The 21,927-nt window shown below is 38.1% G+C and overlaps 2 protein-coding genes across 2 annotated transcripts in view; one reads left to right on the forward strand and one right to left on the reverse strand.

The window, feature by feature from the left end:
- Nucleotides 1-21,927, reverse strand: part of aak1b (AP2 associated kinase 1b) — a 91,781-nt gene that overhangs the window by 60,601 nt on the left and 9,253 nt on the right. The window lies entirely within an intron of this gene.
- adrb3b (adrenoceptor beta 3b) lies at nucleotides 1,005-10,249 on the forward strand. The gene is made up of 3 exons (XM_048181015.1): nucleotides 1,005-1,147; nucleotides 2,423-3,741; nucleotides 7,655-10,249. Exon 2 carries the CDS (start codon nucleotides 2,527-2,529, stop codon nucleotides 3,703-3,705), a length of 1,179 nt encoding a protein of 392 aa, XP_048036972.1. The 5' UTR covers nucleotides 1,005-1,147; nucleotides 2,423-2,526; the 3' UTR covers nucleotides 3,706-3,741; nucleotides 7,655-10,249.

Below are 21,927 nucleotides of genomic sequence, written 5' to 3' on the forward strand. Positions count from 1 at the left end.
GCAAATCTCCATATTCACCAAACACCGCTAGGATCACAGCAACTATGACAGAAAGCTCTCTCTTTCCTGAGCTAATGATGGCCCACAGCATAAATAAATCTCTACCACTTAAGGCGATGTGATTTTTTTTTGCCAAGATTCTGTAGTTTTTCCTCATGTGAATCAATATGCAAGAAAGTTTCAGAATTTTTAAAAAGTTCCTGCTTTTTTATCGTTATCATCGGAGAACCAAAGCAAGCCAAATAAACGAACACACTCCGTGTATGCGCATAAAATTGTGAGCGGCGAACTTCCCCTGAGGCCAGAGTCCATCAATGTCACGCTAGTGTGCTGCACAGCCCGTGAACCATCAAATGAATTAAATACTCAAAGAATATATACCAAATGATACTCCCGAAATCCTTCAACACAGTCCCAAGTCAGTTTTCTGAACGATTTATTGGCCTTGAGCAACTAAGACTATTCCGGTAGCCTTATTAACAAGGACATCCCGACAAACCGTCTGCCATTCTGTGATTTTTTCCCCATAAACCCGCTCTATTAAACAGCCTGTCAAAATATTCAGCAGTAAATCGAACGTCATGAAATGTGAAACTTTGTCAAACTCTGCTCGAACTGCCAGAGGGCTGTAGCAAATAAATGATGGGTAATCTGTCTGACAAACAGAACTGCATTGTAGCATGACGGTCTATACGCTGGAAATTTAGTGTAAACAAAACCTAAACTAAGATGCAACAGCACAGGAAACAAGCAATGTGCAGAAATAAAGTGTAAATAGTTTAGCAGCGATGTGTGGTTGGCTGATCCAGCAGTTATAAAACAAAGGAGGCTATGACAGAAATACATATACACAATTTCTAGATTTTATTGGCCTAATTATTTAGTGAACAATGACATTTTTGAAAGCAATGTTCTCATTCATCATGTCCTTACAGCAGTTCTAAAGGCCATGAGTTCTACCACAGGAAGTTGACAATACGGTGCCCGCCGCAAACCACACGTCCTGCATCCTTCTGAACATAATGTTCACACAGGCGTGGGAAGGTGCGCGGAGCATGAGTGCACGATAATGGAAGATAAGAGTTGGGTAACTTCTCAGCAAGTGTACATTATTGATGATGATTTGAGAGAGGATGTTCGTTTCTGGGTAAGCTGGCTGAAACTGCTTTATTACTTCATAAAGGCATCAAACTTTGCATGACGGTCGGTTTCATTTCAACACGGAAATATTGGAAATAATTATGCAGCAGCAGCAGCTTTGTTTTGGTGTGAATATAATGGATATAATGCAGAGTTGTGCATTAACAACTAAATGGCATCAGCAATAATGGATATAGCTGTTAATACCAAGATAACAATATACGAAAATCATTAAAATACGGCACAAATAATGCATTATGGGTCAGGAGGAGTTATGTGTTCATCTCAATAACAAGAAGGATAAGCTGGCTGAAATTGCTTTGTTACTTTATAAAGGCATCAAACTTTCCATAACAATCAGTGTCATTTCACCATGTAAATACGTGTTGTTGTTGTTGTTGTTTGAAATAAGTAAACCACAGCATTAGCTTTGTTTTTGCAAAGTTATATTTCATAAAATGCCAATTAGTGCATAAATAATTAAATGCCCTCAGCAATAACAAAATGAGCACAAACAAAACAATACGTGTCAGGAGGAAGTATGCGATCATCCCGAATAACAAGTCTGGTTAAGCTGGCTGAAACTGCTTTATTAAAGCATAAACTTTCCATGTCAGCCTGTTTCATTTCAGCACGTAAATACACATTTTTGCAGTTTTTGTGACCGTATACTACATAAAATGCAGAGTAGTGTATTGACAATTATACGACATCAGCAATAAAAAAATAATATCAAGAAAATAATCATTCAAATCAAATAATGCATTATGGTCATGCCATCATCTCAAATCACAAGACGTCTGGGTAAGCTAGCTGAAATTGCTTTATTACTTCATGAAGGCATCAAACTTTCCACACCGGTCTGTTTCATTTCAGAACATAAATACGTATTTTGAAATAAAATTATCCCGCAATGGCTGCAGCTGTGTTATACTGCATACAATTCAGAGTAGTATATGAAAAAAATAAATAATAGAATAAAATCATACAAATATGGCACACACAAAGCATTATAGGTTAGGAGGGTCATCTCAAATGACAAGAAGTGACATTAAAAAGTCTCTCAAAGCTGTCAACAAAAAGTTTTCCTACCCACTGAATGCTCCTCCTTCTAGTGCACGAAGACAAATAGTCTTGCCCAGCTAGTTAACTTACATTCTGTGAGTTTGTAAAGTCTATGACCTTTCGAAAATGAGTGAGCCATTGGTATCTCCATCTCGTTGGTGGAATTGTTCTGTCTTTGTTCTTAAACATGAACTCACCTGGAATCTGTTTCTTGCAGGACATTAACCCAGCACGCAAAGGACAACAGAATTTTTTAGCTGCATTTTGGGATCGACCAATCCATTGTCCATTTCTCTTTTTCACTGAGAGCTTCCGGAAAGGATGAACAGCAGAAACACCAGCGACTCCAGCCAGGGTCTCCCCTTGCTTGTTCTTCCTCTGGCACTGGTCATCTTCCTCACGGTGTTGGGGAACCTGCTGGTCATCCTGGCTATTGCTCGTACCCCTCAACTTCACACAACCACCAACGTCTTTATCGTCTCCATGGCCTTTGCGGATCTCATCATGGGCTGTGTGGTCCAGCCCTTGGGCGTCAGCATGGTGGTGACTGGGAAATGGCTGTTGGGCGACAAGGTTTGCGACCTGTGGACGTCCGTGGACGTGCTTTGCGTCACAGCCAGCATCGAGACGTTGTGCGCCATAGCCGTTGAACGTTATATTGCGGTGACGAGACCCCTCAAGCATCAGGTCCTCCTGGGCAAGCGCCGAGCCGGCTACATTGTGTGCGTGGTGTGGCTGGTGTCGTCCTTAATTTCCTTCGTGCCAATCATGAACCATTACTCTCATGCAAATTACACCGAAGCGGAAAGCTGTTACAATGATTCAGAGTGCTGTGATTTCCATACAAACCAGACCTATGCCATCTTCTCCTCAGTGGTGTCCTTCTACGTGCCTCTCGTTATTATGGTGTTTGTGTACGGGAAGGTGTTTGTCATCGCGACTAGACAGCTGAAACTCATCGATAAGGATAGACTGCGCTTTCTGAGCACAAGCATGGAAGATTCTTGTGAAAGTGCAGTTTCTGTAGGTAAAACAGTTCATAGTTGTAGGCGGAGGTCAACAAGGCATGTCATAAAAGAACACAAGGCACTCAAGACACTGGGGATTATTATGGGAATCTTCATTTTGTGTTGGCTGCCCTTCTTCGTCTTCAATATCATCAAGGTCTTTAATCCCAAGGTGCCGTCACGGTCCGTGTTCCTCGTGTTGAACTGGCTTGGCTACGCCAATTCAGGCCTGAACCCAATTATCTACTGCCACAGTTCCGAGTACCGTACCTCCTTCCTGAATCTCCTAGGGTACAAAAAACTCAAGCGGCTAAATCACAGCTCCATGCACAAACATCTACGGACCCTCACCTCATGCATCCAAAGCAACAGTTCTGTAAGGATGGATTGCTTAAATCACAAAGATCCAACTGCAGAGGGTGGGAACATAAGCTCTGACACGTGTACAGTTCTTGAAGACCAACAATTTGAATCTCAGCCTCACAATGACTGAAATGGGACATGAATCAATGTAAAAGAAATGTTTAAGGTAAGAATGAAAAAATTCAAAGAATTAAATGTAAATGGAGCCTCAACCCGAGCAAGCTGGTGAGGTGGGGTGTGCTATTACTTATTTAAGTGATTGGATCTTCACACTGAGGGTGATTAAATGGCTGAAAATAATCGCATTAACATTGAAAACACCAAGAATCCCTTGCAACTGCATAACAACATGCTAAAGCTACTCCGGACATCTTAGAAACAACATACTAATGCTCTGGCAAGCATTCACAACACCCTAGCATTATGGCAATGAGATCTGAAGCAGCACTTTGTCTTCTAAATATTCTATACATTTAAAACACAAATTTCTGATGCCAAAGACCCCAAATATATGACCCCCTTCCTACAACATAAAGTGCATCTATTTATTCCTCCTCATTTTTCAGTTAAGTGCAGGTGCGGACATTTGTAAATTTAATGTGTCTGGCTTCCGGTGTCATTCACTTCCAGTTATTTTTAGCTGTATAAAACAGCTTGTTATGCTGCTTGATGTTGCAAACAGGTATTCTTACCATAGTATTTTAATGTATTGTCTTTATTATAATCAAACTGGTATGTAGTGTAAACAGTTTTACAGTTTACTGCACTTTGAAATTCTTATTTCCATATAGCGGCTAATAAATCAGAAGTCTCGTACATTCATATTTTCCGCGTTGAAAAATAAGCGTGAGGGGAAAAGAGTGATATTAAAATTAAACTGACAAATACAGTTGGCATTTACGTTTACACTGTACTGAAGTCAAAAGCAATGATAAAAAATATTATCTGGAAAATATTATGATTAATAATAAAATAATTAATAATTCACAATTTTCTACAAGAAATACTGGTTCACAAGAAAGCAGAAATGAAATATAGAAAAATCTGTCCACTAGAGAGGAGTTGCAGTATCATAGGAAGTGCATTCATTTATGGTTTTACTTTAGTTTAGTAAACTAACCCCCAGTTTCACAGACAAGGCTTAAGTTAGTCCCAGACTTAAATGCTTGTGCTGTTTTAACTGAAAGCTATTTCTTAAAATAGATCTGATGAATGCCTTGGACGGTCGAAACGTCATGTTTTTTATTATTAAAGTTTGAGCTCTGTAAGAGTGAGTGTTGCACCTTTGATCAGGTCATATGTATTTAGATTTTTTGGTTGCACCTCCTCTTCTGTTGGTAAAGCACCTCTTTTTAAGATTTCTTAAATCATGTCAGTGTCATTGATTTGTCTCAAGATGCACCGTTATGCTTTTTTCTAAGGCACTTTGATAAAAGCTACTTAATTGTCCTCATTGAACTAAGGCCTAATCCTGGCTTGATCTAAGCCCTGTCTGTGAAACCGGGCCCAAGTCGTAAAATAATAATAAAGAATTACCTGTAACAATCAGGGTTATCTTTGAGAAAGCCACATATGAGACACTCCCACGCCTACCATTTCCATGTGGGTGGTGAATGTGGTTTGTCAGCTCATCAGTTTCACATTCATTTTAATGCATTTCAGTGTTTCACTAATCTTCCTCTTTGATAAATGGCATGTACCCAACAAAAGAACTAACACCCGTAAATCAAGCAAATAAGATAAGTGTACTCAAAAGTTAACTTAAAAAAAATGATGGTCATCAGAGCCAATGGCCTCATGGGCAGTGCTCCGTCATGTAGAGCAGTTGCACTTCAGGCAACCCGAGTTTGAGTCCCGACTTGATCCTGCCACCCTGTCTCTTCCACTTCGCTTTTCTACTAGCATCTCTCAATAAAGGCAAAAAACACCAAATAAATAAATAAATAAAAAATCTATAGATTCTATGGTTGCATTCAATCCAATCTGACATGAGCAAAAAAAAAAAAAAAGCAAAAAAAAAAAAGCTGACAAAACAAACACGCAACAATTTTTTTTTTTTTTGTGGCAATGCTTCTCAGAATTAGAAGGGTCACAGCATGCAACATCATTTCCATGTACTATTATCCTGGATCTGGAGTATGACGGTGATGATTACACAAATTAGGACATAAATCTGCCTCTTCCTCTCAAAAAGAGAGCCAGAGGATCAACCTTGGCATCTAACCACAGTACTGGATTAAACTCAGTTTTGTCAAGATTTGTCCTATTATGCATTTCATTCCAATCTTGATAGATATGAAAAGTACTGAGCAAGATTAAACCGCTTATCCTTTACCTCATATCCTTTAAATTACTCTGGGGTGATATCAGACCCTCAAAACTGATTAGCACAACACAACTAATCAATTCAATGTTTCTCAAGAGGCTTAAATTAGTTGGCAGAGACATTCTGAAGTGTGAATTGTGAACATCTGTGTAGTGTGTGTGTGTGTGAGAGAGAGAATAGTTAAGTGTGGGAAACCCAGGGGTCTTATTATTTCATGATAATGTGGAGATGATAATAGACTAGAGCAAAAGGTGCACCGTGACAGTGTTTAATGATGCTGGAGAGGCCTTGAGTTCAAGCTTACAGTGATGAGTTCATACTGGATGCATGTTTTATTTGATTATATACCATTTTATTCTTGTGTGCATCTTTTAGTTAAAAAGGTAAAAAAAAATAATAATAATCTTGTGATTGTGAAAAAAACAGCAACTAAAATATACAACAATAAAAATTTTGAACAATAATTTCAAATAAATCGATAAAGTTAAAACCACAAACACAGTGCGATCTGTAATGCCCAGTTCGCAAAAAAATGCCTCTTATGAAACTCAGTCTCAGATTTACGAAAGAGCCTCGCTCATGAGTCAGCAGTTTCTCAAATGCATTGTGTTGTTACCAAGTTCACATTTTTCCGTGATTATCCGATTCAGTAAACCAGGAACCGTTACTGTTATGTATATGCTACTCTAGGTTTGTGACTATATATACTACCATTCAAATGTTTGGGGTCAGTAATTAATACTTTTATTTAGCAAAGACAGATAAAATTGATCAAATGTGAAGGTAAAGCCATTTATAATGTTACAAAAGATTTATATTTCAAATAAATGCTGTTCTTTTGAAACTTCTATTTATCAAAGCATCCTGAAAAAAATGTGTCATGGTTTCCACAAAAGTATTAAACAGCACAACTTTAATAAAAAAAAAAAGAAAAGAAAGAATGTTCCTTGCGCAGCAATTTAGCATATTAGAATGATTTCTGAAGGATCATGTGACACTGAAGACTGGATGATGCTCAAAGTTCAGCTTTGACGAGAATAAATTGTATTTTAAAATATATTCAAATAGAAAAAAGATATTTTATATTGTAATGATATTTTACAATATTACTGTTTTTACTCTATTTTTGATCAAATAAATGATCCCCCAAAAAGATATATCCCTCTTTTAATGTAAATCTGTGCCTACTGTTTGTCATTTTTTTTTATCCAATCACTTAGAAAAGGAAAATCACACCTCCAACAAGCTTCATGCTTTTAGATATCATTTTCTGTAGTACAATTAGTGAGTTATACACCAAAACGAAATAATTTTTCGGTTTGGGAATGAGCAATAGCTTTAGCAAGCACTACTAATAAATGATTAATACAAGTGAAGAACTAAGTGAGCAGTACAGAACAGACAGCAGAATCTGGCACACAATAATATTTCTGGTCTGGATCAGAATTATGGTTCAGTTTGTGGTTGTTTTAATCAACAACACACATCGTATGCCACAGGGGATTAGACATTGTGTACGTGAATCGCATGTACTTATGATGATTGAAAAGAACACTTTGAGACACTGCAGACGCAAACACATCTGAGAAACATTTCAGCATAATTCCTCTGATGTCACCAAAGACGTGTGTTGATAGAAAAATACATATTGTGCATAAACACTGCACTTATACAAGTACCAGGACACGCACTAGCTGTCCGTTTCCTTCCAGATCAAATGTCTAATGATTTCATAATTATTTTCCTCCCACAGGGACACTGAAGATGGGAAACAGATCCTATGTTTTTCAAGGGAATCAAGGACATCATGCTTTTCGAGTGGACCCCGACTGTACATTCACACCATGTGCAAAGAAAAATAGACAGAATTTTAGAGTAAAGAGCAGCAAAGTGGAAAAATGATATTGAGAACAAACTGTGACATAAAAATGATCACGCAGAGACTTGATTGAAATTTGAAGTCCTAATATGCCAACAAATTTGTTGTATGGACAAATGTTTTCCACTTTCCCAATCACAGTTCAATCAACCTAGAGATGAATTTGAATGAATAATTCTCAGGGTGCAAAACATGAGTAAAGACTACCATTGTCCATTGGTCGGAAACATTATTAGGAACATAATTAGCACAGGCACAACTGTGGTGATTGTGCTGCCCTTGGACAGTGCCATATAGCTTGTATGGATATTTTTGCAAATAGCTCCAAAAATGGTGAAGATATTAAAACCTCCCCAAGATATTAAAACTGTCCAACATTTCCAACCTCAGCGGAAAAAGGAACTTCAGAAAAGGATGTATGGAAGTATTCTTTTTCTCCAGAACAACATGGAATATTCTTTTCAATAAATCACCAAAATACAACAATGACTGGCAAAAAACAAATCATTCAAATTATAAAAGATTCAAATTACAGTTTCATGGCTGGAAGAAAATATTTATGGTAATAAATCATAAATCAGCAGGTGTGGCATTAATTTTAGAGCCTACACACACTCTGGAGTGGATTATATTGACATTTCTCTGGCTGTTTTGTGCCACATGTCTAAGCATCTGTTAGATTTCAACACTTTAGCATCAAGCATACAGCCCAGATTGATGCAGTGCCAAAGCTTTTGGCTTATAAATATGCAACTACAGCCAAACAAATCTAGAGAATTGAACAGTTGCATGTCTGAGTGTTTGGTTTGGGATATTGCTGCTTTGATAAAATTTTAATGCATACTGGCATCAGTGTGGTCGGTGGTGAGGACTTCATTCATCTTCTGATCAGAGCACTGTGAGTTGCCTTTACTTGCTTCTTTGATCCTGACTGTCTGTAACTTTTATCCTCACAAAAAACCTTGTACAGAAAATTGAAACAGAACGAATAAATGCATGCACTTTGTAATATATTTACAAAAATTGATCTTAATTGTTCTTCAGAGTGGAGTATTTTTCATGGAGCAATCTTGAAGAGCTACATGGAAATATTAGATTTTCAAATAACTAAATCGTAGGCTGTTTCTTCACTTTTATTTATCAATTCAAATTAATGCATCACAAGGGAAATGAGTCATTTTAATTGGTCTGTTCTCTCTGCTTGTCATTGTCATGTCTTGTGGAAAACATCTAAGATAAACTCCACAACTATTCATATAGTGGAAGAATTGTAATTAACTGCAATCTCACAAAAGGTCAGAACATCATATGTGACTGCTGCATCAGTCTTTCGAAAGCTGTTTTTCTGACGCATCAGAAATCCTGAGGCTTTATTTCAAAATGAGATGCAAAAATCTGCCAATTTGAAGACGAACACAAGCTTGATCCCTATACTGTCAATCAATATGTGCACCTAATATAAAAAAGAAATGTTTTTGCTGCATAATAATTTTTACTTTGAAAGTTTATGCACAGCTAATATAATTTATTAAGAGCAAACAGCTACTAGAGGAAGACATGATTTGATATGAATTTAAGGTAGGGTAGCCATTTTTTTTTTTTGTTGTACTGGTTAAACTACTACTACTCTCTTCACATCCTGATAGCAGTCGACACTCTCAGAAAAAAAGGTACAAAAGCTGTCACTGGGATGGTACCCTTTCCTAAGGTACATCTTTGTACCTAAAGAGTGCATATTAGGTACCAAAAATGTACATATTAGTACCTAAATGGTACGTTACATCTTTTGCACAAATGAGATTTACAGGAAACAATGGTGTTTGAGGCTTTTGAGTTTACATATTTCATGTACATGTACATATATCTTCTGTGGAAGTCTCAGGACCAAAAAATGTCATCCAATCATTGCGTTTGGTCCGAATGCGTGTCTTTGTAGAGCACTCTGAAGGGAAGGTGGGATCTTATGCTTTCTAAGCTAGCTTGCTATTGCTAGCCTCTCCGAAATTGCCTACCCTACCTTTAAGTTTGAAATGCCAAACAAGCATACTATTCATACTATTTCTGCAGTATGTATATACTGTTTGCATTATATGGATTTTCTATATGCAAAATATTCAGTACTAAAGAAAATAATATCCCACAATGCAATGTGCTTTATTTGATTTTTCGTTTTACATGTGATGAACGAACTAAGTAAAATCAGCCATAGTTTTCAACATCTTTTATTTAACTTATTATTATGTGATTGATTTGATTATGATTTACTGATTATTTTGTACCAAATGTCTCATTAAAAATGCAAAATATCTGTATTTATAAAAATCAAATAAAAGGATTTAGAAAAAATATACAATATCTGAAAGTATACAATGAGTCCTGTTTCACATACCTTTTGTATTCATTATTGGTAGTATACAGTGAACATGGCATGCTACTGCTCAGTATGCAGAAAGTGGTATGCTAGTATTCCGTTCTTATCTGAAACTAGTGTACATGAAAAGGAAAAACACTGACAACTGCAAATGTGAGAAACTTACCATGACTGTCCTGACTGTCTTAAAATAATTTGTGTCACACTCATGGATAATGTTTACATACTTGAAATTTTAAAGCAATCGTTTATTACGAATGCACCAAAAATATAGTTTTAGCATTAATCATGAGCTAGCAAATGCTACTCCTCCAATATATTACATTCCCTGACATGACTACTAAAATAGGCCAATGGCTGAATCACAAGAAAACATAAACAGCATAATAGATAGTGTCAGCTTTCAAATCTTGCAGAGTTCATAACACCATCCCTCTGGATTCACACTGAGTAGCAACCCAACAGAATGAATGAGGTCAAAAATTCAGAAAGCACTTTTGCCAAGCTGCCTAGTTGATACGTTACAAACACACTAACATTTAACAGTAGCTCAGCTTTTTGATTACATAAGCTATGAGGAAATATGAGGCTTAATATCAAATGACATTAAAGGAGGCCTATAATGTCCCTTTTACAAGAAGTAATCTAAGTCTCTGGTGTTTCAGCTCAAAAAACCCCACAGATCATTTATTATAGCTTGTCAAATTTGCCCCTATTTGGGTGTGAGCAAAACACGCTGTTTTTGTGTGTGTGTCCCTTTAAATGCAAATGAGCTGCTGCTCCTGACCACTTTCCAGAACAGGGTGGAGCTTTAACAGCTCACGATTCGGCTGCTCAACAACAACAAAGCTGGAGAATCTCACACAGCCAGAATGATGATTGTCAGTAACGGTGTTCAGTAGGGGTGTGACGAGATTTCTCGTCGAGGCGAAAAGTAGTCTCGTGATATTGCCATGACAGAGTGTTAGGATGATTAGGAAAGAATATGCCACCGCTACGTTTACATTACGCCTCCACTGTCGTTTTGCTTTGTATTTAAATAAAAAACATTTAATTCAGTTAGATAACAGTCGCTGCTGCTCCATATTCACAGAGTACGCGCGATTGTGAAAGTGAAAGTAAACGCGAGCACGCATTCAAACGCGATTTCAATACCCCGCATTTTGAAAGCGGCTCCCTGATAAATACAGATATCTCTCAATATGAAAGCTATCTTAGGCTGGGCAGTAGTTGTAACCATCTCTTAGCTCTGTATCAGAGAAAAATTCAGTCTTATTTGCACTTTGAATATTGAGAGAGTGCGATTATGGTTGCACTTATTGTAAAGTGTTACCATAAAAATGAATAACAGTTTTCTCTTAATCTTATTAAGCACAAACAGTAAGGTTTCATTTGTTAACATTAGTTAATGCACTGTGAACTATCATGAACTAACAATGAGTGACTATTTTTATTAACTAACATAAAGATGAATAAATACTGTAGCAAATATATTGCTCATTGTTAGTTGATGTTGGTTAATAAATTAATGTTAATAAATGAGACCTTATTGTAAAGTGTTTTTTACACTTTAATACTTAATAACATTTTTATTTATACTGTTTTATTTCTATGATCAGTTTGTGGAATGGAGTTCAGTTAGGAGGTCTAAAGTTGTAGAAGCTCATAAATCATGTACAGTAAGCTCTGAAGAGACTGAAATCATATAGAAGAGAAGTCAGTCAGTTGAGTTAGTGGCAAAACCTTTTACAGTACTTGAGTATTGTTGTCTTTTACTGCATATGATAATTCATACTCAGAAAGTAGAACTGAAATGACATTCATTAAGATGATTAGTTAAAACATTTCAAATACACCTGCAGAATATTTTTTATAGTCATGTATTTCGCCATTGAGGATTTCTTAAAAATAGTGTGTAAAAATCTTGTCTCGTCTCGTGAGCTACCTGTCTTGTCACACCCCTAGTGTTCAGCCTTACATTGTTCAAACCGGAGTCGGACACTGATGGAGAGACTTTTAGAATGCATCTGGACCTTTCTGAATGGTTAGTGGATAAATGTATGTAGTTGCTGTGGAGTTGATTCTCATCGACTAGCATGTGTCGTCATGTTAATCTTTTGTGCAAATCCAGTGTTGAATTGACCCTCATTTGTGAAGCAGTCTAAAATGACGGCATGGCAGCATGGCCTCACCCCCTTTGTTGTGCATTCTCGGGGCAGGGTTTATGTTAATTTTAGGGTTTGTGATGTCACCAACCCAGGAAGAAGCTTGTTGTAGTCCCTACCAGCCATTGGTTGTAGTCCTTAAACAGAGAATTCTTTAAAAGAAATGATCTCCCTTCGCATTAAACTTTGAGCGTCGTAAATTTGCAGACATTATTTATGCACAAACAGCAACATTACACACTAACTAAAGTTAAAAAAGTGAAATCATAATCAACCACCCCTTTAAATACAGTCTATAAATGAAAGTAGACTTAATGTTCCAGTCAGGTCGAATATTAGGGAGATTGAGCCCCAGAAAAAAAACGTCTAAATTATTGTTTGTATACTAGGGTAGGCAGGAACGATACATACAGTAAGCTCTACCTATCAAGTCAACCCCTGAATACTCAGTGCTTCCCACACATATAGACCTTACTTGGGCGGGCCGCCCAAGTATATTTGGAGACACATTTTTGCTTTTATTATTTTTATCCTCTTATACTTTTACATCCGCGCAAGATAATGAAACCAACCCCGATCGATAAACTAGTCGTTCCGTACCTGCTCGTTATGTGTGCGTCAGAACTGTTTACTCCCGCTAGCATTCCCACGGGTTTTTCAAGTCACAAGGCGGCGCTGTTGCGCGTTCTATAGGCTCGCGCAACAGCGCTTCAGACTGCTTCAAAGTGATTCTCAATCAATGAAAAGCGCAGATTTATGCCAAGCGATTGATAATGAACTCAAGTTGATGAATTATTACAAAGTCTACTTCATGGCCTTTATATATAATGTTTTAGACGATTGTAAGAATCTGAAGGATCAACCTGCAATAGTACAGACATTTCAAAATAAGAGTCTTATTGTATTTCGGGCTTGTTTATAATTAAAAGTCACACGCTAAGTTTTTTCTTTTTCTTTTAGGCATTATTGGTATTTTGGTTACACAATAAATTGTATTTAATTTGATTTCCATTTAATTTATAGTAAATTATTGTAGTCTCCCCCACAGAAGAAGAAGAAGAAGAAAAGACTAAGAACATTATTTGACACGTATATTATTAATTTTATAAATTTTACTAGTAAAATCTGTGTCCCATTCACTGAGACACTATATGACAGCAAGGAGAACATAGGAAAAGGTGAACTATTTAAATGCTGTAATTTTGCATAATTTACAATGCATAATAATGCATAATATTAGTATGTAATTAAATGTAATATGCTATGTAATTAAAATTAATTTCAATAAATAAAAATACTGTTAAAAATCACACATTATTTGTTTGTCACATGTAGTAGGCCATTTTTGTGCCGTGGGTAATAGGAGGATTTTTCGCCCGGTTACCTCCGCAAGTATATTTCAAACCTGTGGGAAGCACTGATACTGATTACATTTTAAATAATTTTAACTAACCAGATCATATTCATTAATATTCTTTTAGATTATAGACAAACCTTATTTTGGACATTGTCGATGACATATGTGGCCAACAAATGCGACCTCCCATTTAAAATGGGGCACAAATGTATTTATTTTAGAGAATTGTTAAACACCTCCACACTGGTGATGACATGAAAGCGCTGCAGGTTATTGTCTTTTGCGTCATCACAATGTGATCGGTTTATGTGATAGACAAGCAGGGAAACCATCGATCGTGCCATAGGAAGTGATTATCAGACAATCGATCAAGAGCATCCTTTAAAAAGTCATTATTCGTTTAGCTGTTTGCTGACACCAATGCCACTAAAATTACATACTTCACCTTCAAACTACATTTCTAAAGCAGCTTTTCCCATTTCTTTCATTATGATTATAGATACACAACATTTGAACATTTAAGGCATGCTTCCCTTTTAGAGTGTCAGCTTCCAATAAGTTATGCTATTTCACAACCACATTTAGTCTGAGCTGAGTGGATGTTTAAAAAAATACTGAAAGAGAAGCCTGCCTCTCTTTCTCTCTCATCATTTTAGTTAGGCCTATGTAGCCTAATGTTTGCTTTAGAGAGGAAAAAGCTTCTTGAATATTACTCTCCCTTTCTGTAAAATGCATATAGCCCAAGCCTAAAAGCCTGTATAAACCACAGGTCTGATTGCTCATGAGAATCAGCCTGGTTGTTCCAGCACAATGTTCCCTCATCAGCCGAGGACTGCACTCTTCATCACTGATTCATAGTCGTGATGTAACAGCACAGGAGCCACACCGCACTCACACAAACGTAGTGCACTAACAGTCAGCTCATGAAATTTGTCAACAGTCTGTGTGTCTGTCTGTCTATCTATCTGTCTAGAAAAAATTTAAAAGAATAAAGTTTGGCTATGTAGATCAGATGACTGATTTTTCCAAAACATGTCAACTTAAATACATTCATGGTTCATTAATGCCCCCTTCAGGTTGTAGTGATTCTCCTTATCAGCAGTCACAGTGGTTAATTAATATTCGTTAATTTGTCCTTGCCTTAATTGTTTTGAGAATTACATAATTTGTCTCTCTTAAAAATAAGAAAAATACTGCTTTATGCAATTATCATAAAAGATATATATATTAGGTGTGCAACGGTTCAAATTGCTCACGGTTTGGTTCGTATCACGGTTTTAGGGTCACGGTTTCAGTACGGTTCGGTATATGCTACGTTCAGGGAAAATAGGACTACTGTCAAATAAAAATAAAGAAAATAAGAACAAATAATCAAACTACAAGCAACATCACAAATAAATACAATAGAACAAATATTCAAATAAAATAAACAGTGCTTTTCAGGTATTTCAGGTATCTAACAGTAGTTTTCAGGTACAGAAAAGTAATCAAATATAAAATAACACTGCATATTATCTTCACTGTATAAATTAATGTTGACAGACATGTTGACATAAGGCATGTTGACAATTTTTGTATGAATTTGTCCACTAAAGCGCAAGACTTGAAAGAGAACTCAGTATTTGCACGCTGTCTGAAATAAGCGTGTGCGCGCTTCGGATGAGCGCACACATAAATCTTCTCACAGCTTGCGTGAGTTCTCTTTCGCGTCTTGCTCTTGAATTGTTAAATCATCAAGGCTTAAATGAGTTTAGTTTAAACACAGATAGAAATGTGTGCTGTTCACGTTTCACCTGTGCTCGCGCGCTATCAACACCCGGGTGATGACGGTGTAAGTGACTGGACATTAGAGCATACGGCACTCGCATTGAAGTTTACAAAGAGTGACTGTTTTGTTCACGCTTTTTGATTATCGTTGTAACATTTTTAGAAGCCAGAATGCGCCGCATCCATTGACTGAAACATACATTATCTGAACTCTGTCTGTTTTCCACGTTGCTATTTTAAACAAACCATATTAGCCTATAGATGCCTCGTCATTCAAGATGGGCCGCGGTGCAAGTGCGTGCCGTAAGTGGAGAACGGTACGGTTCGATTTTTTACCGAGAACCGTTGCAAGTCAAGTCAAGTCACCTTTATTTATATAGTGCTTTTTACAATGCAGGTTATGTCAAAGCAGCTTTACATTGATAACTGGTATATATTTTTGGCTGCACAGCAGCTCTTAAAGAATAGTGTCAATGCAGGCAGATCAAAGCACTGTTGAATATCAAATGTCAAGTCAAATGTCAAGTGTCCCCAACTAAGCAAGCCAAAGGCGACAGCAGCAAGGAACCCAAACTCCAACAGGTGACATCAGGTGGCAAACAAGTGGCAAATAGGTGTTAAAATGGAGAAAAAAACCTTGGGAGAAACCAGGCTTAAACGTTGAGAAACGTTGCACCCCTATACAGTCAACCAAAATGTATTCAGACACCTTGAACATTTCATTCATTAATGCAGTTCATTCGGTATAGTTTAAAAAAAATTGTAATAAAATATGACAAGATCTCACAGTTAAACTGTGTCAGAAAAAATTAATCTCAATTATGTCAGAAAACACTTAAGCAAAACGTGGTCAGGTCAAAGTGTCTGAATAATTTTTGGTTCCAAATTTTTATCAATTTTACTGGTAGTCCACAGTATGAAGAATTTTTGGGTCACAGTTTACACATTTAGTTTTGATCCCTAAACTAAATGTACTCGGATTAAACCCAAGCCAAGTGGCAAAAAACTTAGGAGTTGTCTTTGATTCTGATTTTTATTTTAAAGCTCATGTTCGTAATATTACCAAAACAGCATTTATCATCTCAAGAACATTGCTAAAGTAAGATCATTTCTCTCTCTGAGCAATACAGAAAAAATAATGCATGCATTTATAACTAGCAGGCTTGACTATTGTAATGCCCTTCTTACTGGTCTACCAAAGAATACAATTAACCAATTACAATTAATCCAAAACACTGCTGCTCGAATATTGACAAAAGCCAAAAAGAGAGATCATATTACACCAGTATTAAAGTCATTACACTGGTTACCTGTTAGTGTAATGATGGGTCGACAGAATGTGGATCCATTTGCAGCTTTTATTAAATTATTTACAATGCAGACAGGGCAAAGGCACAGGCATAAAAAGGGACAGGCAATGGTCGTGGCAGGCAGCAGACAAACAGAAACGGGTCACAGGCAAGGATCAGGGCAGGCGGCAATACAATCAAAGTCCAGTAAACAGGCAGGGATCAGGGCAGGCAGCAACGGGTCACAGAGAATAAACAATCCAGTCGATAACAAGAAACAGTCCACAGGAAAACGCTCAGAAATGATCACCAAGGCAAATCAAGACTTCACGATATGTGTGTGTGTGTGTCTTAAATAGTGTGAGTGTGATGCAGTGCAGGTGTGTGTGCAATCAGTCCCAGGAATGAGGGCCTATGGGGAACGTAGTCCGAATGGTAACTGATCAATATTCCAGTGATGGCTCCAGATGCGAGGAAGCGGACGCCGGGGTCTACCACGTGGTCGAGGGGCCGGTCTCTCTGGGTGCGTCCGATGAAACTCGTCTGTGAGAGAAGGGTCCAGGATATCATCCGCATTGACCCAGGATCGCTCCTCCGGGCCGTACCCCTCACAGTCGACTAAGCATTGTAGTCTCCTACTCCGGCGCCTGGAATCGAGCAGTTCTTCTGGTAAGCTTCCTCACCTTCAATCATCAAGGGTGGGGAGTGCGGGCCTCGGCTCCCTCTGGCTCCCCTCTCGGACCCCCGGAGGGTTTCAGCAACGAAACATGAAAAGTGGGAGAGACACGGTAATTAGCGGGCAAGTCTAAAGTTATTTGTTTGATAATTTGAAAAGGCCCTACAAACCTGGGACTGAGTTTTCTGCATGGAAGTCTTAGCCGAAAATCTCTGGTAGACAACCAAACCCATTGTCCCACGGTGTACTGGGGATTGGGACGTCGATGTCGGTTGGCCTGCATCTCCTGCCTTCTCACGGCACGCTGTAAGTGTTGGTGAGCTTGATCCCAGGTCTCCTCGCTTCTTTGCATCCACTCAGTAACAGACGGTAGATTGGATGGGTCCCCAGACCATGGAAATAATGGAGGTTGGAAGCCCAAGACACATTGAAAGGGCGTGATACCAGTGGCAGGTTTTTGTAGAGAGTTTTGGGCGTACTCTGCCCAGAGTAGGTAGCGACTCCAGTCAGTCTGGTTGCGTTGGCAGTAGGTGCGTAAGAATCTGGTTAATTCTTGGTTCATGCGGTCTGTTTGGCCATTGACATCTGGATGGTACCCTGAAGTGAGGCTGACGTCGACATTGAGGTTTTTGAAGAAAGCTGACCAGACTCGAGATTTGTGAATTGTGAATTGTGGGCCCCTGTCCGACACGATGTCCTTGGGTAGTCCATAGAAGCGGAACACATAATTGCATAGAAGCTCGGCTGTCTCGAATGCTGTGGGCAGTTTGGCCAGTGGTACGAGTCTGCAAGCTTTTGAGAAGCGGTCGATGACTGTGAGGATGGTGGTGTGGCCTTGGGACTCTGGAAGATCAGTGACGAAATCGATGGCTATATGAGACCACTGTCAAATGCGCACCTCCGAAATGAAATACAAGAGACAGAAATTTAGGACTGCGCATGTACATTAGCTTGATCCAGCCTGAAAAATACAGTTTTTTGCCATGATTTGAGCGTTTAGAAACAAAATCTATGAGACAGTTGTTGTCAGATTTCATTGATTTCAAATATGAAACAGCTTTGGAGAATCCGATGTTTCCCCATTCAAAGAGATAGGAGCTGCACTTGCATGCCCGAGAGGCATTTCAAAGATGGCCGCAGAGTAAAATGACTCGTCTTAAAGGGACATTGATTTGTCCCAAACGGTACAGATGTCACGGTTCAGTGCATGAAGTCACACGACAGTCGGTCACAAGTGATCCACACTCCAATCCAGAAAGGGATGCACGTGGTAATGCAACGCTGTTTTGCTAACCGTTACAGGAAAAAGCGCAGAAGAAGGAGAGACAAACAATCAGAATGTTTACTCAATCTCTATATTTCAAAATAAATTGGAGTAGAAAATTAACTTTATAATTAGATTTAGAAGTTCATGCAAAGCCTGCCTTGTGTAGTCTGGCTATCACCAGACCAAGCTCAATTTAAAATTGAACATTGGTCTGGGGAGTTTGCTATGTATTTCCTACTGCACAAGAGGCGTGATCAACGAGCATTAGTCACGCAATTGGATAGTCCTTCAACCAATCAGATCAACGATCCGGGTGACGTACTTTGCAGAGCGATGCGAAAACTCCAGACAGGTTTACCGTGTCTCAATCAGCATCGAGCGATTTTTGCAGGTTGTGCAAAAAAACATGAAAGTGAACGGTATTTACACCCACTCGAGCAATTTGTTTGCTAACTAAAGAAGTCATTCAGCATCGTCGAGAGGTTAAAAGGCAACTCTGATACTGTTCTGGTTGAGTGTAAATGAACGCGGAATATAGCCGCCCTAAACTACGTCATTGTCATGACAACCAAAAGAATTCCAGTCAGCTCAGGCAGCGCGAGATTCAAGAAGCAGGGAGACGAAACATATAGAGCAAATAATAAAAATATTGTCTACCATCAAGGGGCATTGAAGTAAAAGAGTCCTGTACTCACATCGTGAAGCAAACCACCAAAATAACAGCAGAGAATCATTGTGTGTCATCAATCGCCGTTTGTAATCTTCCTATGAAGAGACTGTCGGATCAACGCTCTGCTACATTTCTCTCAGATAAGGTAAATGCTTAACACAATCGGCTTCACTGTGATTGTGCATTGTTATTTTGGAGTGACGGTCATGCGAGAGACGGGTAGATCAGATAGAGTTTGAAAGCTGCTTGCCGTCGCTTCTCTATCGTCATCGTGTTATACCCGCCAATAGCGAGCAAGGTGGATAAGCCAGTCTGTGATTGGTTCCCGCAAAAGGGCGCAGCAGAAGTAAATGCACGGGTTTCCAGACTGAGTTGCCGAGCGAAATCAAATCGCCGGCAGATCAGGCTGGGTTTACCCAGACTATGCCTTGTGTGCAATTTATGTTTTTTTTTTTTTTTTTGAGTGTTGATTATTATATCTTAAAATAAACAGCAACTAAATGTAATGATTTGGGCTCTGTTGTTAATTTTAGTATTTAATGTTATAGTAATGTGTAAGTAAGGGCTCCCTGTATATATTTTTTTGTCATTAAGAACATTTTAACTATAATTGAATTTATTTAAATACAGAGGCACATTTGTTAAAAAAAAAAAAAAGGCCAATTTAATAAAAAAAGCAATTTTATGTTTAGTTTTCTCCCCCCGCTCTACCAAACCATGATTTCAAAACCAATGTACATACCAAACCATCAGGTCTGAGTACCGTTATATCTCTAATACAGTGACATAAAACAACCAACAACAACAGCATAAAAAACCTTCAATACCTCTAAATCTTCAGCAGAGACAGATATAGAGCACAGATGGTACCGCCTCCTCTATGCCTGAATTCATTCAATGTCAAAACAATATCATTTCACCTGCTATTTTTGCATACATGTGCCTATTTCATTGACGTTTGTGTTCCTTGAATAAAGAACATGCCTGCACTAGGATAACAAGCACAGCTGCGGCACAAGGTGTGTAGGTTCATCAGGAAAACAGGTAAGAAGAGTTCAAGTGAAGAGCCCTCAGTAGTGTAAAAGACTTCTATCCCTGTCCCTTCAATGCATAAACCTTCTGACCATCCATTCAGACGTCATTAAACTTAGGAATAAAGGAAAAAAGGAGCTGAGTTGAATGATGCCTGTGGAATAATGGAGGAAGGCATTTTTTGCCCCCAGGGAGCATCTGTTGTTATGATGGGCACAAGCAGCAAAGCACCACAAACCCCAACTGTTAGCTCTTTCTCTGCCTGTAAATTTCTTTGTTTCTCATTCTCTCACTCTATACATACAACATTGAGCCTCAAATATGAAGCAAGCAGAGAAAGTTGTGGAATGTGGATAAAATCCACGTTTCATAAATGAGGAAAAATGTGAAGCCACAGTTAGCATTCCCTAAACCATAAAAGTAAATCATTTTTAAAAACTAAATGACAGAATAAATAAAAGAAGCACATTTCAGTCGATAAAAGAATTTTGAGTCTTTGTCAACAGTGTAGCCTACAAGCAAAATCATGGTAAACACTACTGTCACATATATATTTTACCTAATAGTGCTTTAAGTGAAAAGTTATGTTTTTATCTTTAATCACAGTTGATTTAATGGACTGCAGATATTCTAGACTCCATCCTAGCCCTAATAATAGCACATTATGAGGCTGGAGTGTGAACGTATTACCCAGGGGACAGTGCTCTAACCTTCAAACATATTCCTGTACACACATTATTCCGATTTAATGAAAGGGCCAAAGGGGGAAAGATTATGCCATCAATATTTCACCTTTTAATGTTTCATAATCACACGAGATCTAGTGCATGAAAGCAGCTGAGGCAAATCTGTGTTTGTATGTGAGAGGGAAAGCGAGCGAGCACAGTAAAATCAGCATTTGACGTATCTCCGCGCACAAAAGGAAATTCAATAGGGGAAAAATGGATGGGAAAAGGGATGGACTTGATTTTATTAATTAGGAATTGATTGAATTACAATAAGTAGACTCTATATAAGAGCCCATTTATCATTATTTAAGACAACACGCACGGATGAATTGTTCATAAAAACACCAGGGACATGCATTTAATAAGTACTTAATAGTTAATTTAAGCATGTTCAGCATGTCATGCAAGTATTATAATGGCAGTAAATAGAGGATGAGATTTTGAAGCCCAAAAAAAGTGCAACCCTCCATCATAAAAGATATCCACAGTTTCGGGAGGTTAATCAATGCTTTCTGAAGCGAAGTGATGTGTTTGTGTAAGAAAAATATTCATATTTAAATCTTTAAAAGCTAAAATAACTAGCAGATGGTCGCACGCATGTCAACATATGGCAAAAGAGTAACCACTGATGCAATGTAGGAGTAGCGTAAGCTTAGACGCCTCTCACTGTTCAAACTCAAGCTCCTCTTCTCTTATATCGAAATCCTCTGACATTTCTCTAATTCTAATAAATGCTCTCTCCTTTGCGTTTCCGCAAAGCATGGGGTAATTTTTATTTTCTGGTGATCTATCCCTTTAAAATAGCGGAGAGTGAGACCGAGGCTA

The sequence above is a fragment of the Megalobrama amblycephala genome, linkage group LG2 (genome assembly GCF_018812025.1).
Source record: "Megalobrama amblycephala isolate DHTTF-2021 linkage group LG2, ASM1881202v1, whole genome shotgun sequence".
Classification (NCBI taxonomy): domain Eukaryota; kingdom Metazoa; phylum Chordata; class Actinopteri; order Cypriniformes; family Xenocyprididae; genus Megalobrama; species Megalobrama amblycephala.

Coding starts and splice junctions, on each gene's coding strand:
- adrb3b (XM_048181015.1), top strand. CDS start 2,527: ATGAACAGCAGAAACACCAGCGACTCCAGCCAGGGTCTCCCCTTGCTT.